The 27,930-nt window shown below is 58.7% G+C and overlaps 1 protein-coding gene across 5 annotated transcripts in view; it reads left to right on the top strand.

The window, feature by feature from the left end:
* The window catches only part of ITPK1 (inositol-tetrakisphosphate 1-kinase), a 133,872-nt gene that overhangs the window by 103,237 nt on the left and 2,705 nt on the right, over nt 1-27,930 (top strand). For 3 of the 5 annotated variants that reach the window (XM_053928078.2, XM_053928079.2, XM_053928082.2), the window contains 6 exons: nt 13,741-13,839; nt 14,241-14,281; nt 16,243-16,408; nt 19,917-20,042; nt 21,235-21,302; nt 25,945-26,107. In XM_053928078.2, coding sequence (XP_053784053.1) covers nt 13,741-13,839; nt 14,241-14,281; nt 16,243-16,408; nt 19,917-20,042; nt 21,235-21,302; nt 25,945-26,107 — 663 coding nt within the window. The remainder of the gene's footprint in view (nt 1-13,740; nt 13,840-14,240; nt 14,282-16,242; nt 16,409-19,916; nt 20,043-21,234; nt 21,303-25,944; nt 26,108-27,930) is intronic. The other 2 variants (XM_053928080.2, XM_053928081.2) reach the window with 1 other exon arrangement.

Genomic DNA, 27,930 nt, shown 5'->3' with positions numbered 1-27,930 from the left:
TGGCGACACAGCTCAGCGTCTAAATGACAGCCTCGTAATTCACTCGCTTGTGTTGGGCTTGTGGGGTTGTTCCAGTTTGGTTTGGGTTTTTAAAAAAATACAAACTGGGCTGCCATAAGCATAGATCTTTGCCTCTTTCTGAAAAATTAATCCCTACAAGTGGAATTTCTCGGTCAAAGATTATCATCAATATTTGCCACGTTGGCAGACTGTGCTCGGTGGTTGTTCAGGTCTGAACAAACTCTCCGCGCTGTGCCTGCCTGCCAGGGAGACGGCACCTATCTCAACTTGCTCTTCTTCCTTTACTGGCAAAAATCTCTTCGTGTGTTGAGTGGCCTTTTACATTTCAGTGTGAGGGTCTTTGCATGTCATTTGCTCAGTTTTCTGTTGGGCTGTTGGTCTTTCTCTTCCTGATTCGTTAGGGTCCTTTTTGTAGTAAGGAAATTGCCCCACTGTTTCAGAACACGAACAGTTTCGTTGATGAAGTTCCATCTTGGTGTGGGGGCCAAGCTCACATTTTCTGCTCTGCTTTTAGAACATGTGCTGCCAGGGAGAGCCCTTCAAATATTTTTAAAATGTCTTGAAAACCAAAAAGGCTGCTGCGCTTGGGAGTTGGAGCTGAGCGGGGGTGGCCAGTGCCTGCAGGCCGGAAGGGGCTGTCAATCACCGGGAACAGCTGCCGCGGAGCTAACCCTCGTTCTCAGCAGTCGTCTCCATGAGTGGGGAGCGGGGCTTCGAACGTCCGCCCGGGCCGGAGCCTAGCTCCTCTGCTCCGGGACTCCGGGTGCAACAGCGCTCTGTCCCCTCGAGATGACGGAGGTCACTTGCTGAGTCAGACAGGAGGAAAGCTGCTCACCGGCTGACCGGGGCAGTGTCAGACCAGGAAGGTCAGCCAGGATTAGGACAGGGCAGGCACAGCAGGGGCAGAGTCTTGGGGCCATTTTAGGATTCTGCCTATCCAACTAAGCACGTGGGATAGTTTTTCCTTACACACTTCTGTGTTGACTTTAATTGATCTGAAGTGTCTCCGACTGTGTGACCAGTTCTGGGCATCTTGAACATGGGGCCCCTGCCCACCCCTCCCTATGTGTGTCTTGCCATATTGGCCCTCACTCCCCTTGCTGCTGCCGTGCCAGACCTCTAGGGAAGCCCCCTCTTGACCTTTGATCTTTGTCCCTGATTTCCTCTTCCTAGACCACCCTCACTATCTCCAGCTCTGGGAGTTGGCTCAGGATGCCTCCTCCAGGCAGGCCTCCTTACTGCATACTTCCTTTCCAGTGTGGGCCTCAGTGCCCCGCTCTCGGTTCCCACAGGCCCCACTGCCCTTGGTCACAGTACCATCCCACTGTTTGGTCACATCTGGTCACTCCTCTATTCCCCATCCAACCAAGGGCCCTAAGGACAGGAAGTGTGTCTTTGGGGACCTTGAATCCCCAGGGCAGTGCCTGGGACATAGCAGGTGTTCAATAAATGTGTAAATGAAAAGGTGTTTTCAAGAATCAGATACATAAGCTGACACACTGGGGAGGCCTCTGAGGCAACGAGGGCTGACCTTTGGCAGGTGGGGTGATGGGCTTGGGGCCAGAGGAGTGGGTACCTCTGGCCATCTGTGGTAATGGGCTGGGGAGGAGGTGATGTTGGAGGTGAGTGTGAAACTGGGCACACTGGAGAAGGGGGGCTGCCCTTCTGGAAAGCGATAGGTGTTCGGGACACACGGGCTGTCTGTGCTGCTGGATGGCCCCTTCGAGTCCCAGGCCCCCACGTGCTGATTTGGGCTGAGCCTGTGGGTGGAGGTGGGGAGGCTGCTGCCCAGCTCCGGCTCAGGGAGAGAGATATGCTGAGGGCCTGGTGAGGTGAGGGTGGTGGTGGGAGGGGGCAGAGCCCAGAGAGATGGGAGGGGTGGCACTGTTGGGGGCAGGTAAAGGGGGAGGGAAGGAGAAGGAAATGCAGTATAGGCCGCAGCCGGGGTGCCTGTGAGCCAGGGTGGCAGGGCAGGGCAGGGCAGGGTGAGCGGATGTCTCCATGGTGCTGAGAGAGGCCGGGGTGGCGGGACTTGAAGTCAGCCAGCACTAATAAGCCTCTCAGACTCCGGGCTTTAGCAACTAGGATTCCGTTTCAGCAGCAGAGGTGTTCCTGAGGACAGGTACAGCAGGGGCCAAAGCCAGGCAGGTAAGAGAGAATGAGTTAGCAGCAGGAACAGAGAATGGTCCCTTCTGGGGAGAGCCCAGCTGGTGCTGGACACAGGGCTGGGGTCAGGCCCTCTCACTGGTCCTGATGCCATGCTGGGGAGTCCGGGACCCAGTCCAAGCCCCCCTCCCTCACTCCTCCCCTCACGCTTTTGGAGAAGAGGGAGTTCCCACCCTGCTGCCTCTGAGGGCTCAGCCTAGGCCCAGCACAAACTGGGGCTCTGTGTCTCTGGCCCTGGTGGGGCCCCAGAGCCCAGACTCAACTTCATATTTTAAGCCCGGGGTGCTTCTCAAAGTCACGCACTCCACCACCAAGTGAGTGATGACCCTCTGGGGTGGCTTGGGTGTTTGCTGCTGGACCCTGAGTCGGAGTTCTGTCCTGGCGCACGGCTGGGTGGGCAGGCTCCATCTCCCTCCTCTTTGCTAGGTGCCGAGAGCATTGTCTCTGGGGAGGAAAAAGCACTCTTCATCCCTCCCGTCTCCACGCAGAGCAGCGGGGCTCTTGGAGATGACCCTGGACTTACTGAAACGGTGGGGCTTCAAATAATGATATGGAGGGGACAGTGGGATCGGCCGCCTGGTACCTGCTCCAGGTTGGTTCCTGTATTAACTCATTGGACCCTCAGGGCTGGGAGGCCTGCTCTTCTCCTGTCTTGCAGATCAGCGAACTAAGGCACGGCGAGGTGAAGTGACTTTCTCAAGGTCACATACATACCCAGGCAGTCTGGAGTGGCCTACAAGGATCTGGGGTGGGGTCAGGGGGAGGGTCTGCTTTTCCTGGGACAGATGCAGAGCCCTGGCAGATTTCCTAGTTAGTGATTTCCGTGAGTCAGGCTCCCCAGGCCCCACATCCCCAGGGCATGCTGGCTGCGAGAGCTAGAGCTGGCCGAGAAGTTTCATGTCTTAAACTAAACTTGCTGTTTCATTCTAATCTCACCTGGGCTGTGTGGGTACTGTACAGCCTGTCATTCAATTGTTTTCACCTTTTGAAGCTGGACTACCCTCCTCCCCCATATCTACCCACCCAGCCTCCAGGGGCCCTCGGGCTACAGGGAGACATGCGTCACCTATTGTGAAGGGAATGCAGAATGACTGGAAGGAGGTATTAGAGGACATGTGGGGACAGAGCAAGGGACAATTTTAAGTGTGACTGGGGGAATTAGTAACTAAGATCAGGAATTCTCACATATCTGAAGGAGACTGAGGAAGGGTGGGTGGAGACCTGGGCAGTGAGGGTCTCCCAGGGGAGCCCCCCCTCCGCCTGGAGAGAGAGGTGAGGGTGGAGCATCGTGTGGGGCGGGCATGTGGTACACTAGGATGGGATGCGGGGCCCCTTCCTGGCCAGGTCAGCAGCTGGGATGTGAACTGGGCAGTGGGTACAGGGAGTCTCGGGGAGGACAGGGGCTGCCCCCTGCAGTCTCAGGCCCGGCTGTAGGTTGGAGACCAACTCCATTTCCTCTTCTCCATGGGCCTGTCACCCAGGTCCTTCCTGGCCTCATCCTCCTGGCCCAGGCTGGTGCCTATATTCTCACCCATAATCTGTAATTCCGAATGACTAGGTGGCTGCCATATCATGAGCCAGAAAGCCATTGGGGTTGTTTTCAAAGCTGCTGAAACCTGGTTCATCCAGAACACACAGGATGTCTTTTCCTGTCTAGGATTCAAGAGCACAGGGCTCCTGCCCACTAACAGTGTAACAGCAGAGGGAAGGTGACTTTGGACAATCAGACGCTGAGTCATGAACACTGGAGCCTGCTGATTGGTGGGCCAGGCTCTCCCAGCTTTGTCCCTTCAAGTTCATGGCCACAGTTACAGGGCTGTGCCTGGCCATCAGCGCCACACAGTGGCCAGCTGGGAAGTTGCAGGCCCCCTTTCCCTGAGCTGGTTGATTGTTTCATCTCACACGTGATGGTTCTCACTGATGCCCACCTCCTCTGAGCCATGCGGGGCCAGGGGGAAGGCCGGTCCTGACCCCAAGGAATGTACTGTCTGCTTACTGACTCGGGACCCAAAGGTGGAAATTTAATAGGATGCAAGAGCTGAGCCACCAGATAAGGTAGCAGCATGTGAGGAAGGTGGTACTAGAACAGACGGGGCTGTTGGGAGCAGAGGCCCGGCCAGGCGCCTTCAGAGGGGCAGTGTTGTAAGACAGCTGTCCTCAGGGACTCCCCGGAACTTGAGGATGCAGGGACGAGTAGGTTGTCGCCATGGGGGAGGGGAGTCCCAGAGGTGTGTGTGGTGGTTGGAGAGGAGACCCCTCCACGTGGAGCCCAGGTGAGGCTGGGAACGACTTTGGGCTCTGCATTCCGAGAGGAGCCGGGAAGTGTTTAGTCTGCTCAGGCCTCCATGACAGAGCATCACAGACCGGCAGCTTAAACAACAGATGCCCATGTTCTTGCACTTGTGGAGGCTGGAAGTCCAAGGTCAAGGTTGGGCTTGTTTCTTCTAAGGCCTCTCTCCTTGACTGGTAAGTGGCTGTCCCCTCCCTGTGTCTTCTCCTGGTTGCCCCTCTGTATGTATCGATGTCCTACTCTCTTCTTAGGAGGACCCTGGTCGGACGGGGTCCCGGTCTTTAGGGTCCACTCTAAAGCACCTTGACCTAATCACCACTTTAAAAGGCCCTGTCTCCAAACACAGTCACACTGTGGGGGACTGGGGTTTGGGGCTTCAGCACATGAATTTGTGGGGACATAGCGCAGCCCGTAACAGGAAGGCAATCAGGTCAGGCCGCAGAGGCCTGGAAAAGCTTTTGCCCAAGTTAGTGGGCGGGTCTTGAGCTGAGCGGCCTCACTGTACAGGTGATGTAGGTCCTGCAGCTGCGTGTGGTTGGGGTTAGCTGGTGGGCAAGGCGGGCAGGCCGCCAGGCATCTGGTGGTTTGTGGGGAGATGACGGGTTCCAAAGGGGCTTGTTTGCTTGAACTCCAGGAACATGGAGTAAGGCCGCTGGGAGGAAGCCCCACCTGGTGCCTGGCCACGCACTTGTCCTGTCCGCATCCCAGGAGGGCTGGCCAGGGCGCTGAGTGGTGCTGGGGAGGCTGGGGCCCCCGGCAGCTGCCCAGACCCTGGGGTGGAGCTGTGTTTAGGAACTATGTCAAATGTGGGAGAGGGGACGACCCTGTGAAGCAGCTACTGTTGTCCTCACTCTCCAGCAAGGACGTGGAGGCAGAAGTTACTTGGCCAGGGGCACGCAGCTGATACGAGGTAGCCCAAGGCCCCCGCAGACCTTCCAGGGGGCCCAGTGTGTGCAGAGGGGCCCATCGTTGGTCAGCGCGTAGGGCCCAGAGCACGCCCAGCAGAAGCGGCCTCCCAGACGTGCAGGAAGGGGGTGCGTAGAGGAGGGAGCAGCCCTACCCAAGGCGTGGAGGAAGCAGGGGTTTCCCAGGCCAAGACGGGCTGGAAGAAAGGGCTTGCTGGGCCGGAGGACCAGCTTGTGTAGAGGCTCAGGGCTTGCGAGTCAGGGCGTTTGTTTTTCCCTGAATCCTATTCTTCCCCCGCCCCCCATTCAGTGACACAATGGGTCTCCTCGCCCCTCCTGCATAAGGCTGTTTCCTGCCATACAACACGGGACCTTGGGAACCGGGAGGAGCCCAGGAAAGCAGGACCCAACCCAGCTCTGAGAGGCAGCATCTGGGTGCCTGGGGGCAGGAGAGGTGGGAGCCCCAGTGTTTGGTTCACTCACTGGCATGGTGGGGGGTTGGCTGTGAACATAGTAGACAAGGCAAGGAAGTGCATGCCCATCTCGGGCCCATGTCCAGGCCTTTAGCTCACTATGTCATAGGGGGCCGGGGGCTATGTGCCTCGGCTCACTCAGTCAGGAGGCCCACTAGTGGCAGAATGACCTTACGTTCTGGGCAGGATCATTTGCCATGTCGGCTGTCATCCTCCCTCATGATACTGCCCCAGGGCTGCAGGGGGTGGGTGAGCACCCGCCATGGCTGGTGCCTGGCAAAGTCCTGGGGTCCCTTTGGGACACATCACGGCGCGGCAAGAACCATAGAAATGTCAGTTCCCATGGACTCGGAAACCTGCTTCCGGGAGCCTGGTCTGTGGGAGTGATTTGGCACAAGCACCAGACCTCTGAACGAGAGGTGGTCACCACAGTCCTGTCTGCGGGGGCAGGAGATGGGCACAGACATAAATGTCGGACTCCGGGGGAAATGTCACCAGTTGGGTGACCGGGACATGCAAAAGTGGGAAAATGGTGGCAGCCTTCAGTCAAAGCAGTTAAAAAGCAAAGTTCAGTGGCAGTGGCAGTGGCAGCAGGGAAGATGAGCAAGCTGCTTGTGCCGGGGAGGGTCTGGAGCCGTGACAGGCCAGGTGGGTGGTGGCTGTGGCTGTGGCTACTGCGCCAGTTTGAAATGGAACAAACCCTGGCCGGGGCAGGCCTCGGGGGAGTGGGAGAGCGGACAGCCGGTGCTGTGAGGGCCGCGCGGCAGGCCGACCGCCGGTCCTGCATCTGTTCTGACGGGGCCCACGTGCCAGAGGAGCCGGCCTAGGGTGTTAGGGCGCTGTCCACCCCTTTGCTCAACAGGTCGCCACCTGCCACGGGCCAGGCAGTGTTCTAGGCACTGGGCCTATAGTAGTGACCAAAACCACAAGGCCATGCCCTCGTGGAAGGGACGTTCTAGCGAGGTAGACAGCCCACAACGTTTTCAGTCCTCCCCAAGGCACCTTGCAGATGAGCTGATGTCACCCGGCTGCCAGGACCACATGGCCAGCCCCTGGCCACCTGGGCCCTCGCCCTGGGCCGCCGTCCGGCTCCTCGCTCCTCAGCACAGCCCTAACTCATGGCTGTCATCCTCGCCTCTGCGACCCTGCCCGTCACAGAAGCTTCAGAGGATTCCAGCCCTCGGGGACCATCCTGCCCCGGTCTGGTTTGCATCAGGTGCTGTCTGGGTGAAGAAGCTCAGCCTGTCCAGGAGAAGGGACCCGAGGCAGAGCCCTGCCATAGCTGTCCCCGGGCCCCACACCATCAGTTCCCACCGGGGCTTCCCTCACAGCCACACGCAGAGGGCCTGCCCTGCCGGTGAGGGGGAGGCCGGCAGCTGGACGCGGACAATGGCCCCGACTCAGGACCTACCTGCTCTCCTGTGGCTGACCCCAGGTGGCCTTGCCCTGCGTGGTACCGGAAATAGCAGCTACCACTGCTGGGTGCCTGTTGGGTACCAGGCCTCCCAGCAGCCTCCCAGTTTATAGACGGGAGAGCAAGGCCCCGCAGAGTTCGGTCATTTCCAAAGCTTACCGCCAGTGAGCAGTGAGCCCGAAGCTCGCAGTCAGGCTTCAGAGCTGCACCCTCATGGTGCCGCCTGCCCGCTCGGCCACCCCTGCTGTCCTCTGGTACCCCATTTGTCATCGGTCGTTTGTCTTCTTGCTATCTCTGTAGCAGCTGCCACCAGTCGGGTGAGAGTGTGGCCACCTGGCAGAGTGTGGGGGGCGGTGCTGTGTGACTCAGGACACCTGAGCTCTCACCTGGCTCCTGCCAGTAGCTCGCATGTGGCCTTGAACTACTCTCCCCAGACTCCTGGACATGGGTGGCACTTGCCCATCTCCAAGGGCCTCCTGCGTCACACTCTTGTCAACAGAGACAGAGAAGGAGTCGGGGGCGGTTCAGTTTCCCAGGGGCTGTGGTTTCAGCTCTTACCAGAACACGACCCACCATCTCACCAAAAAAAGCCTCTCTCCAACTCCCATCCAGAAATAAAGATGGTAAATAAACAAGCAATGGCAGCCTTTCTCAGGGAGCCAGAAATAGCCTCCCGGGCTCCCAGCGCTGCCTGTGGAAGGAGCCTTTGTTCTGTCTCTGGGGCCAAGGAGCTGCTGGTGACATGGCGAGTTTCCCATGGTGGCGCTGGAGGAACCTCTGCTGCCACAGTTTGTCACACAGGATGGGCTGGCGTGTCTGCTGCCACCAAGGCTCTGCGGGGCCTGGTTCCCTCACCCAGACACATGGCCCATTCCCTCGTGCTACCATGTCCTTGCTCAGTGGGGGGCTGGCCCATGCGCCCCCCACTGCCCCTGGCACTACTTCGTGTTCGCTGCCGACCCTGCCTGGCTGTCCATCTTACCTGTCAGTCAATCAGTCTGGTTTGTCACCTGGCCCCTGCACTTGGAAGGCGAGCGCCACGTGGGCGGGGACACCTGTGCTCAGTCATGACCGTGACCGCAACCATGTCTCCAGCTGCTCGGTCCCACTGAATCCCGACACACTTCTTTGTCGGGTGGTTTCTGAAACCACAGTCAGAGCAGATGTCGTTTCTAGTGGATGGTGGTCTCACCGGCATGTCAGATGGTTCTGGCAGCAAGTCACCACAAGGCAGCTCAAGCAGAGAGCCCGTCACGGTTTGCTGGAGAGGGGCAGGCCGAGTGAGGGTCACAGGTCCTTGCCCATGGGCTCGAGACTGCCTTCACCCAAGGCGGGGCGACTGAGCTTGGACTGTGGGTCCTTCCCCGCAGTATGAGTGGGTGGTGGTTTCAGTCTCAGCCCAGCCCTGGAGCAGCAGTGGGGTCCGCAGCCAGTGGCACCACCCCTCGGGGGTGGTCAGCAAGCCCCCTGTTTAGGATGACAGAAGAAGACCGTGACCAGTGTGTGTGCCCTCTTCCTTGGTGCACTTGGCCCTTTGCCGCCTCTGCTGGATCCTGCACCGCCCAGGCTGCCACCTCATAGATCAGAACCCCTCTGTCCTTCTCTGACTTCACCCTGGATCTGGTGGGATGGTGGGTGCGGGATTCTGTGCGTTTGCTGGTGGATTTAAGGAGACACTTCGTGTGAAGCATTTGCTTAGCCTGGTGTCCCATGGAGTGTTTTTCTTTTTCCTTCCTTTTTTAAATTGATATAATTCACTTACCATAAAATCCACCTTTTAAAAGTATATGTACGATTCATCGGTTTTGAACATATTCGCAGAGTGCAGCCATCAGCACTATCTCACTGTGAACATTTCCTTCGCTCCAGAAGCAACGCACCCATCAGCAGTCACTCCTCCCCACTCCCCCCATGCCCGGTCCCTGGCCGCCACCAATCACCATTCCGTCCCTATGGGTTTGCCTGTTCTGGATGTTTCAGGTCATGGAAGTCACACAGTGTGTGGCTTTTGCAACTGGCTTCCTTCACGTAGCATGATGTTTTCCGGGTTCATCCGTTCCGTCGCATGTATTAGTGTTTCCTTCCTTTTGGGTCCGAATAACACCCCTGCGTGCGCACCCCGCATTGTGTGCCCCCACTCACTAGCTGGTGGGCATTCGGGCTGCTGCTGCTGGTTGGCTGCTGCGAATCGTGGTTACACGAACACTCCCGGATGGGTTTGCGTGTGGACGCGTGTTCCTGTTCTCTTGGTTACGTGTCTAGAAGTGGAAAGGGTGGGTCATGTTGTAACCGTGTTTAACTGAGGAGCTGCCAGACTGGCCCCAAGCAGCTGCTGCACCGCTTTCCCTCCCCACCGGCAGTGTCAGCGCTGCTTTTCTGTCACCTGTCTTTCTGACTAAAGCCGTCCTGGGGGGCAGGTGGGGGGGGGGGGCATAAAGGAGCATCTTGCTGTGGTTTTAATGTGCGTCTCCCGGATGGCGAGTGGTTCTGAGCATCTTCTCGTGTGTTTTTTGGGGCCTTTCAGAGGTCTGATTTTGAGAACTGTTTAAATCCTTTGCCCATTTTCAATTTGGGTTGTCTTTTCATTACTGGTTTATTTATAGGCCTTTATATATTTTGGACACTAATCAGATAAGTGATTTGCAAATGTTTTCCTCTTTCTGTGGGTTCTCTTTTCACTTTCTCAATAGTGCCCTTTGAAGCACGAAAGTTTTTAATTTTGAGAGTGTCAAATCTATTTTTACTTTGGCTGCTTGTGCTCTTAGTGTCTAAAAAACCATCACCTGTCCCACGGCCGTGAAGATTTAGACCAGTGTTTTCTCGGGGAGTGTCGGTCGAAGATCGACTACTCAGAGCCTGGTGCACGTGGATCGGTCTGTGTGCCCGGTGTGAGGCGGAGTCCCACTCCTGTTTATTATTTGTTTATTTATTTTACATGTGGGCATCCACTCGTCCCAGCACCATTTGTTGAGTATTTGTGCCCTTGTCTGGTGCCCTGTGAAGAGCCGTTGACGGCAGCTGGGTGGTCTAGTTCTGGACTCGCGAGCCGGTCCCGTTGACCTGTCTGTCTGTCCTCACACCGCTCCCGTGCCCTGTGGACTGCCGTGGCTCTGTAGTAAGTTTTGGAATCGGCACGTGGGAGTCCTCCAACTTCGCTCTTCCTTTTCAAGGTTGTTTTGGCTGCCTGGGTCCACTGCATTTTCATATGAATTCTAGGATCACCGTGTCAATTCCTACACAAAGAAAGCTGGGATTTTGATGCGGATGGTATTGTGGGCGTTTTGTCAGCTTAATCATTTAAATTTTCTATCCATGCATATAGCTTGTTTTTTCATTTTGTTGAGATCTTCTTTAATTTCTTTCAACAGTTTGTTGGTTTCAATGTTTAAATCTTTGTTAAATTTGTTTCTCAGTGTCTTTTGATGCAACTGAAGTGTAATTATTTTCTTAATTTCACATTTGGATTGTTCGTCCCTCAGGTATAGAAATACAGTGGCTTCTTTGAATATTGATCTTGTACCCTGCAGCCTAGCTGAACTCATTCATTAATTCTAATCAGTTTGGGGGTTTTGTGTGTGGATTCCTTGGGATTTTATTTATGCAAGATCATGTTATCTGCAAACAGAGGTAGATAACAGAGGTAGATTCCTTTCCAGCCTGCGTGCTTCTCATTTCCTTTTCTTGCCTCATTGCCCTGGCTGACGCCTCCAGTGCAGTGCTGAGTACGCTGGGAGTAGACGTCCTTATCTTGCTCCCGATGTTGGGCAGAGAGTCCAGTGTTTCACCACAAGAAGGACATTTCTGTGGGGTTTTGTCCATGCCCTTTGATCCGATCGAGGACATTCCCTTCAATTCATAGTTGGTTGAATGTTTGTATCGTGAGGGGCTGTTAGACTTTGTCCAATGCTTTCTCTGCATCTGTCGATAGGGTCGTGGGCGTTTCTTCCCTTCTGTCCATGTGCAGAGGGTACTTTTTCTGCTAGGGAGGCCGTGGTCAATGGCATGGACTCGGGAGCCAACTGCCCAGGTGTGAGCCGTGCAGCTGCACCGCACACTGTGTAAGGGACGTCTTCTCTCTGTGCCCCTTTGTCCTCCTCTGTGAAATGGGGCGACTGCTTCCTCCTGGGGTTCTTGTGAGAGTACACTCGGCGCTTCGTAGACTGTGCGGAACAGCATCTGGCGTACGGCAAGTGTGGCTCATTGAGGTGTGGACTGCTAGCAGTGACATTGTGTGAAAGTTTTGATGGGCTGGGGTGGGAGAAGCTGAGGAGGTCATTGCAAGGCAAACCTAAAAGCCAGGCTGAGTCTCCTGCTCCAGAAAGTCTGGTGGCAGGGAGTCTGGGAACTCCTACAGGAGGCAGCCTGTTGGCCCGCGGCAGTCTCTACATTTCCTCCGGGAGAGGACGTGCCGGGGTGGGGCGCTGCCCGGCCAGGTGAGCGCCTGTCCTGAGCCTGCCCTGCAGCACCTTCGCCTGTTCAGGCCTGAGTCACGTCTGTCCATTGGGGCTGGACCGATGGGCGTGTGTCTGCAGCACTGAGCCTTCGCACGCCTGCTCCCTTCCTCCGCAGTCATGGAAGGTCTGCCAGTCCCTCCCCAGAGTCCGCAGCTCGGCTTGAATCCAGGCTGGGGGTGCAGAAATGGGCTGGTTTAGATAATGGCCTCCAGCTGAGAACCAGGGCGTACCCCCACCCTGACTTCCCTGACTTCCCTTTTCCTGGCCTGCCACAGGGGCCTGGCCCTTCATCCTGGCTCTAGCTCTGACCTTCAGGTAACCTTGGGCAAAGACTGCCTCTTGGGCCTCTGTTTCGGCATGGGCACCCTGTCACAGCGCGGTGAGTGCTCTCTGAGGAGGGCCTGCAGCACTGTCTGCCAGGGCTTGGCCAGCTCTGGCTCCAAGCCACCCTCCCAGGGTCCCTCAGAAGCTCTGCAACCCCGAAACTGGTGCACACTCTTGCCTATTTGGAGTTTGGACTTTTGGGGGTGAGGGGACAAGGGGAGACATTAAAACACCTTTAATGTACTCGGTGTGATTCTTGGCCTCTGTCTTTATGAGGTATGGGAGGCTGGACCTCAGCTTGGGCTAATGCACTGACCTCCTAGCCAACCAAGTGGCTGAAAGCTGTGGGAGACCAGCCGTTTTGCTTGTTTACTTTGGTTCAGTTTCCAAGTTTGTTGCGGTGGGAGGGAGGTGTCTCTACCCCACTAATGCTCAGCTTTCTTGGACCCTGTGCCCAGAAGTACAGGGTGGTCCCACCTCCTGAGGAGCTGATGGTCTGATGAGGGAAGGGTACTAGACAAGAAGCAGTAATAACAAACCAGTAATGTAATCTAACACTCAGCAGGCAGAGTCGGAATGCACTTGTTATGCCACGAATTTGCCCTCACTCAGGGCCTGGCACCGGCCGGAGGTGTCTGGTGGACAGGGCAGGCTCAGCTCCCAGAGCTTTTCCAAAAACCATCTGTCTAGAATCCACTGGGTGGGCATCCGGCTCAGGAGAGCCCAGCAGCCCCAGGTGAGGAGGAAGGCACAGAAGGGGGTAGCACTGGGTGGGGGCTGGAGAAGGGTGGTGGGCGTGCTGGAAGGAGTTAGGGAGGGAGACAGAGCCGGCGTTGGCCGATCAGATGGGTCAGGAGCCCTGCTGGCCTTGCCAAGGGAAGGCATGGCTGTGCAGCCCCCACCGGCACGCCCTGTAATCTCAGGGCCTTGGTTTCTTCCTGGGGGTTGTTTTGCAGACTTCAGATGGGATGCGAGCAAAGCCTCAGCACTGTGCTGGACGGCGCCGAGGGCTTAGTGTGCAGGCTTGGTCCTGTGATTGTTGTTAAGCCGATACATCGTGTGGCGGGGGAAAGTCTTTAACGAGCCAGAAAAATGTTCTTAGTTTATTGAGTGAAAATTCGGCTTATGCAACAGTATTCAGTTGTAAAGCTCTGTGTATTAACGTGCATGCACCTCAGTGAAGGCAAAGGAGGTGGTGGGAATGTGTGTGGTTTTTACTTTTCTTTGATCTCTGGTTGTACAATTATATGTTGGTTTTATAATTATAGAAATGATATTAAGCGGTATAATTTTTTAAAGGATTTTATTATTTATTTTTAGAGAGAGGGGAAGGAGAAAGAGAGGGAGAGAAACATCAGTGTGTTGTTGCCTCTCATGTGCCCCCAACTGGCCCACAACCCAGGCATGTGTCCTGACTGGGAATCAAACCGGTGACCTTTGGTTCATAGGCCAGCACTCAATCCACTGAGCCACACCAGCCAGGGCAGACAGTGTAATTTTAAAATATGCTGGTGTGTGTATGTATGTATGTGTGTGTGTGTGTGTTTTCACATATGACTATGGAGTTTGGGGAATCAGATCGGGAGAGCCAGGGGCATTGAGGGGGGCCCCCGAGGGGTGGGTCTGTCCCAGGACGCAGGCTCTGGGTGGCTGGTGGGCAGGCGTGCTGACTCGGCGTCTCCTCTGTCCGCAGATGACAGGATCTGCTCACCGCCCTTCATGGAGCTCACGAGCGTGTGCGGGGACGACACCATGCAGCTCCTGGAGAAGAACGGCCTGGCCTTTCCATTCAGTGTGTGCCACTGGGGCCCTGCTGGGCGGGTGGTGGGGAGCCGTGGGCCTGGTGGGGCTGTCTGTGGCCCCCAGCTTTAAACTTTTGGAGGGAGGATAAAGGACTTCTCTGCCAGGGAGGGCCTGGCCTTGGGTGTTCCCCCGTCGCCCCCCGCCCCCCCCCCCACACACACACTGTGGAAATGGGTCCTCGGGTAGTGTGGATAGAAGGTGCTCTTTGGCCCAGCTCACCCTGAGTGCAGGTGCCGGCTGCTGTCCAGCTGGCATGTCTCCCCGCCCCACCTGCTTTTCCCCGAGGGGCCCCACGAGGTCTGAGTTTTCCGCTATACCCGCCAGGTCGGGCTTTGTGGATGAGTGACCTCGCTGATTCCTCTCTGCTTCTCTCTCCCCCACCCACCCCAGTTTGCAAGACCAGAGTGGCCCACGGCACCAACTCGCATGAGGTGAGTGGGGGATCCGAGGACCTTACACAGCCTCTCCGGGCCCTGCTGGGGGCTGCGTCCCACTCCCCGTCCTGCTCCTGGAGGAGGAAAGATGCTCCCGAGACCTCACCACTGACCACGGGTGCCCCTGGCAGCAGTGCCCTTTGCCCCTGGCATGCATTTGTGGGGAAAGGTCTATAAGCAGACCTGGGCCGCATGCTGCAGTATGTGCTGTGATGGGGGCTGCGAGGCCACGGGCACCTCTGCTCATGAGAAGGAACGTGGCGGCAGGGAGCCGTGGCCTGCTGCAAAGGTCAGCTGTCTCCGGAGATCTGGAGCCCTCGCGGAGCCTTCCCTGTCTGGGCCTGCCTGGGCTCCGTGCCAGGCCCCAGGAGGGAACAGGAAGGCTCAGAGCAGCTAGACTGTGTCCCTGGAGCCCATGCTGCCCTCGGAGGCACCAGCCCCTGCCTGCCAGCCCTTCGCCTGGCCCTGTTCACCCAAGCAGCTACTCTGTTTGTCGGGGGTGTCAGATGGAAGGGCTCCCACAGTCCCGGTGTGATTGGACTGGCCCAATCAGCACAGCTCAGCCTGCAGGGAGGCAGGCACGCTGCCACTCACACAGACAGACCTAGGCCAGGCCCGGCCCTGTGCTCGGCCGGCTCTCTGAGCGTCTGGCCCACGCTTGCAAGCGCAGTTCTGATGGTAGTTGTGAAGCACTGGGGAGTGGCTCTGTGGGTGACTGTGGGGCGGGGCCTGGCCTGGCCCAGGAAGTGCTCGCTGCACCTGCTGGTCATTGCCAGAGGGGCCGTGCTGCTGGGTCGGACCCTCAGGCACGGGGCCAGTGCCCTCAGGGGAGGCTATTTCGCCTCTCCGTGTCTCAGTCTGGCGCCAACCTGTACACGCGCCCCCCTCACTCCACTGCAACCACGGTGTGCTGTTTTGGGGGGGGCCCTCCCCAAGGTGGACAGCCTAGAGTGTGGAGACTCCCAGGGCCTTGAGTGTGCTGTGGGCCACCCGCCTCCTGGACGGTTCTTAGCATGAGGGGTGCCCCCTCTTGTGGCGTGCTCTCACGCCTGAGCCTGGGGACGGGGGGGGGGGGGCAGGCTCCTCACCCAAGTAGGGGTGCGGGGGATGCTGAGCTCAGCAAGGAGGACTCCCCAGCTGCGTGCTGCTCAGCCTCTGGAGGACACCTCTGTATGTGTGACCTGTGTGTTCACAGAGCTTTTCAGTTCTGTGCTTTGTTTTCAAGCCAAGGCGAGCACACAGGTTTGCTCCACAGTGGAGTGCCCCCCCACTTGATTTTAAACTTGTTTTTGACTCCACCGAGTCAAAGCCCAGAGCGTGCCCCACCCCGAGCCCATCCCATGGTGGCTGGTGCTATCGGACAAGTGACGGAAGTGGGGCTGAATAGGGCAGGCCCCTGCCTGAGCCCTGCAGTGAGTGTGGGAGCTGTGGTGTGACCCACACCTGGCCCCCCTTGCTGCCTCTGCTCATATCAGAAGGTCGAGGAGATGGTCACTGCCGGGCACGATAACACTGCCCGCCTCGGAGGCGCGTTGTGGGGACGACACCGGGTGACTCACGCAGTGGGGAGGACGGGGCGTGCCATGGGCGCTCAGTGAGAGGCAGCCCTCACCATCCTGCAGGCTCTGACCCCAGGCCTCCCAGCCCCTGTCCCACAGGCTTCTGTTTTCTGCCCCTGCCCCTGGGCCTTCACGGAGGGTCCTTGAAGGATGTCGCAAGGGTAGAGTGGCACATGACCCGGGGTCCCGTTCCCTGGACTACAGTGTGAACAGCGGAGTTCTGCAGGGCAGCCAGCTCAGCCCCACACGGCCAGCCTGATGGTGCAGGATCTCCATAGTGCCCCGCCCCATCCCAAGTCCTCCTGCCGCAGGGCAGAGACGGCCCGTAGCCGTGGCAGGGGACGCACCGCTGTGTGTGAGGCTGCGGGGTGCTGTGCTGACAGAGCCCTCTCTCCCCAGATGGCCATCGTGTTCAACCGGGAGGGCCTGAGCGCCGTCCAGCCGCCCTGCGTGGTCCAGAATTTCATCAACCACAACGCTGTCCTGTACAAAGTGTTTGTGGTCGGCGAGTCGTACACGGTGGTCCAGAGGCCCTCGCTCAAGAACTTCTCCGCGGGCATGTCAGGTAACCACCCTCCCGCCTTCTCAGGCTGCCCTGGGTGCTGGCCCCTGCCCCCTGCGCTGTCTGGGGGGCAGGGATGATCTGAAGGTGGAACGACTTGTGTCCCGCAGGTTGAGAGACCTGAGTGCCCCTCAGAGGTCACACGGCAGTGGCGTTGGCAGGATGCTGCTGCCATTTCGGGCACCTGGGGGGTCTTTCAGGGAGGCTGGTGTTTCCACAGGCCCAGCCTTTCTTCAGCTGCCCACCTGACACCGGCTGACCCGTGGCTGTTTCCAAAACAGACACTAGGGTGAGGGTTTGCTGGTACTGGGGCTGCTCAAAAGAATGCCCTAGTGGTTCTGAAGGCATCTCCAAGGCAAGTTATGGAAACCTTTGGAATGGGGCAGCGTCTGGGGAGTGAGCGTGGCTTTCCCAGAGGCCCCTTGGAGGGCGTTAGCTGGCCCTGGCCTGGTGGCTGGAGCATGTGGCACCCAGGCTCTGCGAGGGGAGCCCGCTGCCACCCGGTGGGGCGCCCCGGCTATGCTGTCTCCACCCCTGCCCCCCCCCCAGCAGACAGACAGGTCTTCCTAAGTCCCTCTGCCGGGACTGCCTGTCACAACCCGCGCCCTGTGGCTTCGTGCCACTCCCTCGGTCGAAGCCCAGCTGTTCTTGTCTTCCTCTCAGCCCTTCTTCCCATGAGCGTGGCGCCAAGAGCAGGCACCTCCCAGCCTGCCCTGGACTCCAGGGCTCGAGGCGGCTGTCAGGGTTCAGCACGGCCCAGGGCTCATCCCAGTCCCAGCCCGCACCCCCGCACTGGGATGGCCTGGAGGTGGGCGGACAGATGTCTGCGGAGTCCTTCTCTATGTGACCACATACGACCAAGAGGCATTCTTGTGAATTGTGGGCTGCAGGGACTGATACTTTTTCAAAGTCCTCTTTATTAGTTTTCTTATTTTTAAAAGATACATGCTTTAAATCTTTAGAAAATGTATAAGATTAAGAGTAGTTATACCTTAGGTAGTGTCCTTCCTTTTTCCTTTTTTTAAACGAAATCACTCCATCTCTCAAAGAAATTTACCACAATTGCCTTCTTTTCCACACAAAAAGTGTCCCCCGTTTCCCCTGGTTGCAAAGGACTGGGCCCAGCAGGGTGCAGGCTCTGTGTCCTCTGTCTCAGGACGAGGGCTCCAGCTCGGTGTGTCCTGTGGCCATTTCCGAGTGCCAGTTCGCCATAAAATGCAGACCGGGCCAAATGCATGAACAGACAGACCCACCGAACTGATGGACAGAGGTTTCTTGTGCTGAGGCAGGCCGAGTAACTTCCGCCATGTCCATCTTCCTTCCCCAAAGCTGATTCCGTGTCTGCTGTCTTTGGGGTGGCGCCCAGGGAGCCGGCGCAGCTTCGTTCTTTTCCCAGGCACGCTGTCTTTCCGAGTGAGAAGCGTAACCTGATGGCGGCCCTTGGAGCTGGACCCATCGGTGGGGGCCTGGGGCTCCGGGCCCTTCCCAGCCCCCCCTCCCAGTCTCTGGTCCCCTTTGCCCAGTGTGGTGGCCCCCGGGCGCTGGGAGCAGTCGAGCAGGATTCTCCAGGACATGGGGGGTGGGGGGGACAGGTCCTTCCCTCCATAGCTGCCCTGTTCTTGGGGATTCTCAGGTGCACTTTGGTTTTTCCACCTCAGCGTCCCTGGAGTCCGGTGTGTCCGCAGCCAGTGGCACCTTGCAGGCTGCGTTCGCCGGAGCTAGTCAGGCCCTCACGCAGGGAATGGCATCGGTCAGTGCCAGCCACCAGGGACACCCCCTTCTCTGCCTGTGATTCACAGTCGTGGGGAGACTGCGCCCTGTCTCCACCTCCTCTGCTTCCCCTCCTGTGCAGTGAGCTTATTTCTCGTTTCCTTTACTCTGCGGACACAGAGCCCTGGTGACCCTTACCATCTTGGGCCTTTTTCCCTTGGTGGGCGGGGGTTGTAAAAGAATAGTACCACCTAACACATAGAGGGGTCAGCAAGCTTTTTTCTGCAAAAGGCCAGAGAGTGAATATTTCCAGCTCCATCGTGGTTACCTGATGCTGCCACTGAACTGTGGAAGCACTGTAGACACTACGTAAATGAGTGGGCATGGCTGTGTTCCAATAAAACTTTATTTATAAATGCAGGTGGCAGGCCAGATGTGGCCGGCAGTCTGCAGTTAGCTGGTCTCTCACCCAGAGCCTCTGAGGTTCGATAAATGCCGTGTGTCCTTGAACCTGCTGTGCACCCAGCCCTGGGCAAAGGACCCGATAGGGAACCGGTCAGCCACATGTCTGGTCCTTGTGTCCTTACGTTTTAGTGGGAGAAACTGCACACCAGGAAAGAGATAACAGAAGTACTTGTTGTGGCACCAGATGAGAGGGTCCTGGGGTGCCACTGCATGAGGGGAGCTCCTTGGACAGGGTGGTCAGGGCTGGACCCCTACAGAGGTGACAAGTACACGGGAACTGTAACAGGACCTGGGCCTCCACCTGCAGCTCTGTGACAAGCCCCGCCCCCTGCCCCCAGAGAGAGACAAGAAGATTAAGCAAAAGGACCTGAAGAAAGTGTGGCCGTAGCTCCTGGCCACACCGTTGAGTTACTGGGTATTTGGAGATGAATCTTGTCATTCGCTCCTCTTATTTTGTAAACTGGGGACAAAAAACCCATGTTCCTCTCGTGGCTCTCCCTCCCCCGCAGGGAGACGTGATGGCTCCTCTCCAGGGCTCTGTGTCTAGAGAACAGAGTGGGTGGGGCCCAGGGTGTCCTGCTGGTAGCATGCGAGGGCCTGGCTGGGCCATCTTTAGAGGGATTGGACATCCTTCCGCTGCCCGAGGGACCGGTGCCAAGGGTCACTCTGACCCATGTCCGCTCCCCGCAGTCTCCTCGGTCAGCAGTTTCCAGCATCCCCACTCCCCCCCGAAGCTACTCCAGCTGCACACAGGGCAGGTCTGGGCTGAGGGCCGCTCTCCCTGACCTGCATGAATAGCCCTTGGGCCAGGGCCCAGGCAGGATCAGCCAGGAGAGGAACGGGTCCCCCTTGAAACGGGCCACACTTCGGATTGATCTTCAAGCCACAAGGAGGAGTTGGGTGGTGTGGTCTGTCCAGCTCATTGGGCACCAGACGGCCCTCTGAGCGCTCCTCTCCGCCCCAACACGGCACGGCTGAGCCCCCGTGGTGCACCCTTTGGCTCCAGCGGGCTTTCCAGCCTCCCTGAGCTTATGTCCACCTGCTCTGGATGGCCCTCCTACCCCTTGGCCTGCTCTGCCATCCTGCCTACTGACCTTGGGCACCCGTGGGGTGGGTGGGAGGTGCCCTGAACTCGGTGGGGCTGGGCCAGGCTGGGATACAGGGTGAGGAGGTGGGCAGTGCCCACAGAAGGCCGGAGTGCCCATCCCAGCAGCTCCAGCCTCTGGCCAGTACGGCTTTCCACCCCTAAGGCTCGCTCTTCTTGCCAGTCAGTGCTTAGGAGCAGAGGTTGGGGAGCTGCTCGGCACATGCCCTGCAGGGTGTTTATTCTCCCCAGGCTCCTCCCCGGGACCGTCTCTCGTGCCCCCGGTCTGGACCAGCTCTGGTCGGAGCGGCGGGAGGACTGCCGGGCACACCGGGGCGGCCAGGGGCCTGTGTACCTCGCTAGCAGGAAGGACGCCAGGTACATCTCAGCGCCTGCCTGCTCGGCCTCTGCCCCGATTGATTCCTCCTGTGTGACTGTCCTGTCGCCGTGGTGCTGGAACCCGTGGGAGCTGGCAGCAGCCAGAGAAGGTGCCCCTGGGCCTGGGCCCTGGTATACGATGGTGCTCGGCCTTCTGTCCTGCATTCAGGACCTGGATCCCAGCGATAAGCCAGGTGTCCTGGGGCCCAGGGGCCAGATGGTGGCTCGTGGTCATTGCCATGCTTGGAGGTTCATGGGTGGTGATAGGCAGCCTTTTCCGGAACCTGCCCCGGCTCATGGTTGTGTGGTTCTTGCATTTGTGCTCAAGAACCCGCTTCTGATGGGCCGGCTGGCCTTCCCTTCCTCTCTGAGGGACAAACAGATAACCCGGCCTCACTGCGCTCATTGTCCTCGGGACCAGCCTGCCTGTCTCGGTGCCCCCGTGGGACTGATGGACAGGGGTGCAGTAGAGATGGGCGTGGACCAGGGGGATAAAGAGGGCATTGCCGGGGGCTGGGCCCACTTCCAAAGCCAAACAGGGTACCTTCTTGGACATTTCCTGCAGAAACCCATGTTCTGAGTTCCTGTTTTCTCCTGAATAGTTGGGAAACAGCGGAACTCTTTGTGTTTGAAACATTCCCATGCCGATGGCAGCCTGGCTGTTTCTCAGGTGCCACCCGGAAAAGGAGCTCCGTGGGCAGATGCCAGCAAGGGCTGGGGGAGGCCGGGTGAAGGGCCATTCCCGGACCGCTTCATCCCGGCCTTTGAATTCACACACGCAGCATTTCCTGCTCACAGAGCCGCACGCCCCGACCCCCTTCCTGATGCTGTGTCCGGAAGACACATGACGCTTTGGGAAGGGGCCTTAGGTGTTGGGGAGAACCGGATCTGACCCTGTATGGTGGTAGCCTTGGTGGGCTCTAATGAGCCAGTCATTTCCATTACATGTGGGAAGAAAATTTGAAACAGGAGCCCTGAATGGGCGTGTGTCTGTGAGTGGTGTAGTGTCTCCTCAGGGTTGGGGGTGCCCGGCTCTCTGGAGCCCCAGGCGGCGGCTGCTGGACACTCAGACTGAAGGCCCTTGCAGCCACTGTCACTGGTAGCTGGGATGGTGCTGCCCCCTGGTGTCGGGCATTGGAGTCGCCATCCCTTTCAGCTACTAACCCGCTTCTCTCTGTGTTTGCCTTTTCAGACCGTGAGTCCATCTTCTTCAACAGCCACAATGTGTCCAAGCCAGAGTCGTCGTCAGTCCTGACCGAGGTATGCCCCTCCCGCTGTGGCAGCCTGGTGTGAGCCTGCTGTGGGCATGCTCTTGGCTGTGGGTCCCAGGGCAGAGCTCTCCAAAGGAGCTGGGTGGTTGGGACCCAAGGAGGTTGCGAAGGTCCCTCTTGCTTGCTTCTGGCCTTCGCACCGATGGCCTTCATGCCATGCCTGCGCACCACTGGGTTACTGCAGGTGGAAGACTTTGTAACTCTTCTCCCCACGTGAGGGAATCCCCGCAGCCAGGAGGCATTTGCTGAAAGGGGTGGGAGGCACTGCCATCTCTTTTTACTTGTCCATGGGAGTCCCATAAGTGTAAGGAGCCCGCTGTTACTCTGTGGGGCTGGTTCCCGGCGGTGGTGAGCTCAGAGCAGCTGGTCAGAGGATGTTGCTGTGTGTCCAGCTCCCTCTTGGATGCCCTGTGTCATCGCAGCTGGGCCCTGACCTGGCCTCGAAGGTGCGGGCGGGCAGGGCGACTCCGCTTTCCCGAGGGGCCAGGCTGCGCTGCTTCTCCAAGCTCACAGGGCTGTTGACCAGGGGCAGAGCTGGACTGGACTCAGATCAGTCTGATTCCAAAGCTGGGCCTTCCAGGAGTTTAGGACTTTTTATCTCACTGGAGACTGTGAAGCAGACATTTAAAAGTTGCCACAGGGCCACCCTCTGCTGTCCCTCCGAGCCCAGGAAGCCAGAAGCCTCCGTTGCCACTTCCTCTGAACCGGGGGCCATCTGCTGGGTCTCTTGCTCCCCTGAGTCCCAGCTGTCCTGGCTGTTCTGGGAGGATTCGCCTGTGTCCCCTTCGCTGTCCTGGGCTGGCCCACCAATGAGGTCCAGCGCAGACCGCGCCTTGGGTCCCGTGCCCTCCCGTTCCCTGTCAGGGCCTGAGCTCGCCTCATACCTCCGGCCCGGCCCAGGCCACCGGTCCCTTGTGTGTTTCTGGTTCCTTTGAGGAGCCAGGTGTGTGCTGAGGGTTTCACAGAACAGGTGTGGGCAGGGACCTGGGGGGAGCACGAGCATCCTTCGAGGTGGTGACAGATGTTTCTCAGGAGCAAGTTTCCCAGTCAGGGAAGCCTGGGGACAAGTAGGCGTTACACAGTGCAGTGACCTCGGTGCCTGGTGTGTGCACTACAAGATGTAAGTAGTCCGTGCAAGAAAGAGGTGTTTTGGTTTTTTTTAAAGGGTTTTCTGGTCTCCTAAGCTTCAGACACTTTAGGTGAGCCCAGTTCCACAGGGCTCTTCCCTGCGAAGCTGTCCGACATCGCTCGGCCAGGGCAGAGGGCAGAGGGCAGAGGGCAGTGGGCAGTCAGCGTTCTGCAGATCTCACAAGAGGCTGGGGCTGTTAACTAAGGCCAGAGGGTCCCTGTGAGGGCCTCAAGTAGAGTGAGCCACCCAAAATGACCTTCTCGGAGAGTCACCTGTCTCCCACTCAGCCTGTTTCTTTATCTGTAAAACGGGAGAGTCAGCCTGGAGGTATTCCGGGCCTGTCTGCGGCTGTTTCCTCCTGCCCCAGCTCATGGCTGCTGTTCAGGAACCCCCAGGGCTAAAAAGGGAAATGCAGCTGGCCATCCCCTTTCCATTTAGGACGGAAGCCTCTCCTGCACCCCTGTAGGCTGGCCCTCCATCCCTTCTAGGTCTCCTGCAGGGAGCCCTGCCCTGGCCTGGAGGGAGCCTCCCCCATCCACAGCTGGGTACCCTGAGGGGGAACCCAGCTCCCACACCCAGCTTGCAGGCCCCAAACACCGGTGTAGGGTGTTGGCTAAGAGTGTGGGTGCTGGGGTCCGACCCCAGCTCCACCACAGCCCAGCTGTGTGTCTTCTCTGAGCCTCGGTATCTCCATCCTGCCGCCCAGGGTTGCTGTGGGTCCAGGGAGCTCCCGGCACAGTGCCAGGTGTGTGGCGTAGCCAGGACAGGCAAGCCACCTGAGGCCGCTCACTTCTGCAGTCACAGCCCTGTTTTCTAGAATCTCCTTGCTGATTCTGCCCACAGGCACGATTTCCAGTCCTGTGTCTTGCCCTAGGTAGATTTGATTTCAGATACTCGAAGGGCTTCCCAAGGATTTCTGAGATTCCTTAGGGAGCCGAGAAAATGCTTTGATAAACAATGGGTCAGGAGACTTGGTACTGATGCTGCGGCTGGAGCCCCATTGCTGCCGGGCCTGGGCTGTGAGCCTTAGTCATCAGCCTTCTGGACCCTCGCCGCAGTCCCATGGTCCCACAGTCCCACAGCGTGTAGGTGTCTGTGTCACCTGCTTACTGAGGTGGGAAAATGAGACCCAGGAGGGTCCCTGACGGCTCAGAGCCCGCAGCGGGCCGGACCAGGGGAACTGCCAAATGGTCTGAGCCTCTGGCTCCTCACTGGAGACAGTGACCAGGAGTTGGGCAGGTGCTGAGTGATGGGTGCCTGTCACAGCCCCTCAGAGAGTGTTCCCCTCATGACATGCAGAGACCGCAGGGGGAAGGGGTGTCATGCTGAAGCACAGCCGCTGCCCGAGTGTCCTGAGTATGGGTCCCTGCTTGGCACGAGTTTGGTGGTTCCCTGTTTGCCACTGCAGCGTCCTGGGCTGGGATAAGGACCATTTGTCCTTGGTGCCCAGGGCTCTGTCCCCAGCCCTCCTGACCCAGCCTCCCTTTTTTAAAAGATTTTGTTTACTTATTTTTAGAGAGAGGGGAAGGGAAGGAGAAAGAGAGGGAGAGAAACATCATGTGTGAGAGAAACATCGATCAGTTGCTTCTTGCATGTCCCCAGTGGGGGACCTGGCTCAAAACCTAGGCATGTGCCCTGACCGGGAACTGAACCGGTGACCTTTTGGTTTTTGGGATGATGTCCAACCCACTGAGCCACACCAGCCAGGGCCAGCCTCACTTTTTTTAAAGTGGACAAGTTGGTGGTGTTAGGTGCATTGACCGTGTTATGCAGTCACCCCCCTCTGTCTGGTTCCCAAACATTTTGACCACTTTGATAGGAGCCCCGCCCCATTTAGCAGTCTCCCCTGCCCCTCCCCTCAACCCCCGGCAACCACCGACCTGCTTTTTGGCTGTGGATTCACCTCTTCGGACCCTTCATGTTGAGGGAAGCGTCCGACACGCAAGCTCTTGCCCTGGCCTTTTCACTCAGCCTCACGTCTACACGCCTCATCCCCGCCGCAGCACCGTGTGACGCTCCGCTGTGTGGGAGACGCTGTCCGCCCCTCTGTCCCTCTGTTGACGGACACCCTGGTGACTCCTACCCTTCGGCTCTGTGCAGAATGCCTCTGTGAGCACCAGCACGCAGATTCCTGCTTGCGGTCCTTTTGGGCACACCCCAGGGGTGGGGCTGCTGGGTCACGTGGTGATTCTGTGTTTAACGTTTGACCCAGCTTCACTTTCATTTCGGAGAGGTCAGTTCCCCTCCTTCCCTTTGGGCCCCTGAGCCCACAGTTCTCCAGAGCCAGCATTCCTTGAGCAGCCCCTGTGAGCCCTATTCTGGCCGATGGGAGGCAACATGGAGCTGTCCCTGCCGCAGAGTTCAGGTGGAGCACCTCCTCTCCGCCAGGCACGTGCTGTCCCACCACATCAGGGACCTCAGGGTTGCTCCTGATAGTCTGGAGGGGAAGCTGCATCGGGCCCATTGGGCAGATGAGCAGACGGAGGCCCCAAGCGGCCCAGCCTTTTCCCTAAGACTGCAGCGCAGGAAGTCCCTGTCGGACTCGGACCCAGGCCCCACCTTGCACCTGCTCAGAGGCCCTGGCGGGGGGGCGGGGGGGGGGGGGTGCACTGAGTCCAGGAAGACGCGTGTGCCTGCCCCCAGCCAGCTGTGACTGGGGCAGAAAGGGAGCAGCGGTGTTGCCGGGATAGGGGCAGCCCACCGGGCCCGTGGAAGCTGAGCTGGAAGTGAACTCGGACCCAGGCGTCTGTTGGGAGCAGCGGAGTAGCCCCTTTAGGGAAGTCCATTCACACGGGATGCGAGTTAGTATAGAAACACCATACTTAACAACTGTTGTGAAGGGGAGATTGGTGAGCCCCGCCCAGGAGCCCTGTACTCTCCCCTGCCCAGGACTGGGCTGGTCCACAGAGCCCTGCACCATCCTATCTGAGGCTCGGGCTGTGGCGGGCCACTGCGGAGATGCTGACAAACTTCCCCTGTGCCCCACCTCTGCCCTGACTCCTGGCCATCACAGCTCTCCCACGGTTCTGGCCTCTGCGCCCTTGCTCCCGGCGTGCCTCGCCTGGTGCCTCTCTCCTTCTCCCAAATCCTCCCCACCATGGAGGTCCCACTCATGCTCTCCAGCCCCCTAAAGGCTTCCTGGGTCCACGGCAGACTGTCTCCTTCCCGCTGAGACGGTTGGGTTTTAGAGGCTAACAAACGTGGGCACAAACCCAGCCCTGGACGCTCGTGCTGTGTGGCCCTGACCCTTCCTGAGTGTCAGCTTCCCAGCGTGTAAAATGCTGGTAAGGACACCCCCTCCTTGCTCGTTACAAGGACTAGATGGGTAACGGGCCCCAGACACCCGGGACCTGCCTGGTGGAGGGACCTCGGCGGGACCTCAGAAGTGGCGGTGCTGGCACTGCCCCGGGGTTGGCCCTGTCGTGCGTCCTCGGCTGAGGTCTGCAAGGTGCGGCTTGACCTCCCTCCCGGGCCTGACTCCTGTGTGTGCTGTGTCCGGCAGCTGGACAAGATCGAGGGTGTGTTCGAACGGCCGAGTGACGAGGTCATCCGGGAGCTCTCCCGCGCCCTGCGGCAGGCGCTGGGCGTGTCGCTGTTCGGGATCGACATCATCATCAACAACCAGACAGGGCAGCATGCTGTCATCGACATCAACGCCTTCCCAGGTGAATGGAAGGGGCTGGTGTCTGTGGCAGGTGACGGGGCCGTCTCCGTGCCTCGTGGGTTGTGGGGCCTGGGGGTAATTGCAGCCCGCCATGAGCCCCAGCCCCACCTGCTGCTGGGGCTGCAGGGTCAGGCGTGTACACCCAGCCAGGGAGCGCGAGTAGTGGGCCCGCATAAGCACGCATTCTCTCCCTCCTCTCCTGGCCCTGTGGGCCAAGTCTTTGCCAGTGCCACAGGCCTGTGTAGACTCAGAGAGTTGGAAGAACGCTGGAGGGAGAAGCCTCGCAGGTTACACGTGGGGCACTGAGCCCCCAGAGAGTGCTCCCTACGACTGGGGTGTGTGCCCTGGTGGCTGTAGGAGCCCGGGGGAGGGGGGGTGAGGTGCACAGAATGGGCCCTGGTGGCCTCCTAGTGCCTGTCAGGTCTCGCCTCTCCAGGCCTGCCCTGAGAGCTTTACCACAGCGCCTTGTTTACCGATAGGGACATGGAGGGCGGGGGCTGGGTGACTTGTCCAAAGTCACCTGGCAACCAAGTCACCCGGCACTCCTAACCACAAGGCTTCCTGCCTCTCAGCCCCTGGGGGCCTCCTCCCACGTTCACTTCTGTGCAGTGGGAACAGTGTTCCCATCTGGCAGAGACAGGAGATGGCGTTGGCACGGCCCGGCCCCCAGCTGGGGCCCTGCGGTGCTGGTTCGCCTCTCAGCTGGAGAGCCGTGGGCCCAGAGCAGCCTGCACGGCTTTGGGCCAGGTCACTGAGACCACCGAGACCTGTGGGGCCTTCCCTGGCCTCCTGTCTACCCTCAGGCCCCTGTCCCATGCCAGGAAGTGCACAGACCCCACCCTGGGCTTCCAGACCTCATCTGGGGAGAGCCGAGTGGTTGCTGAGGGAATGGCTTCTGTTGCCTGGTGTTGGCCTGGCGTGGCTCCAGCTCACCTCCTCTGCTGTGTCCCTTCCCTGGAAACCCAGCAGTGCTCCTGCTGGTGGCTCTCACAGGGCCCAGGTCAGCCCTGCCCTTCTCCCTGAGCCCCAGGGGTGAAAGAAGCCCAGGCCTGGGGTCGGTGCCCAGCACCACTTGGTACTCAAGGCACGGGGGAACCAAAGGGCCTGGCTCAGATCCTGGCTCTGCCACTTAGGGGCGCTGTGTCCTGCTCTGTAAAGCAGGGCGACCCTGGGCCCGGGGTGGCACTTTGAGCCTGGATGAACACCAGCCCAGCACATCCTCACCATCCTCACCATCCTCACCCTCATGGTGAACAGTCGCAAGTCCACCTCTCGATGGTGCTTTCCTCCTTTGGGGCCAGTCACTTAACTCTCCAAATTATGAAGGTTAATCACAGGAACGTTCTACCCACGGAGGCACTGTGTGGGCCAGCTCCTCACCCACTTTTATCTTTCCTGGGGCACCTCTGCTGCCCCCTCGCAGCCACGGGCTCCCTGCAAACCTCAGCAGCTGTCTGCTGAGCACCCCACCGTCTCAGCTCTGGGCAGGCTCTTCTGCAGAAGTTCACGCACCCTGCCCGTTCCCGCACTTGCGCGCTTGCCGTGCTGGTGGGCTCACAGCCGCATGGGCCGGGGTGTGGGCTGTGCCCGGGGCCCCTCTGAGCGGACACACTTGTCTTCAGGGATGCACCTCCCATCCTGACCCTTGTTCTTGCAGCCGTGTGCCCGGTTCTTACCCTGCCAAATGGGTTTAGGAAGGTGGGGCACCCGCCCTGTGTTGTATGTCTTGCGAAGCAGTTTTTGGGAGTCAGCAAAATCCTTGCCCCAGATTCTCATTCTGCTCGGGGGTGGCTCCCAAGGACTAATGTGCTGACATGCGCATTC

This window comes from Desmodus rotundus, chromosome 7, assembly GCF_022682495.2.
Source record: "Desmodus rotundus isolate HL8 chromosome 7, HLdesRot8A.1, whole genome shotgun sequence".
NCBI classification, from domain to species: domain Eukaryota; kingdom Metazoa; phylum Chordata; class Mammalia; order Chiroptera; family Phyllostomidae; genus Desmodus; species Desmodus rotundus.
The sequence above is the reverse complement of the archived record's forward strand: the minus strand, read 5'-3'. Positions and strand labels throughout refer to the sequence as shown.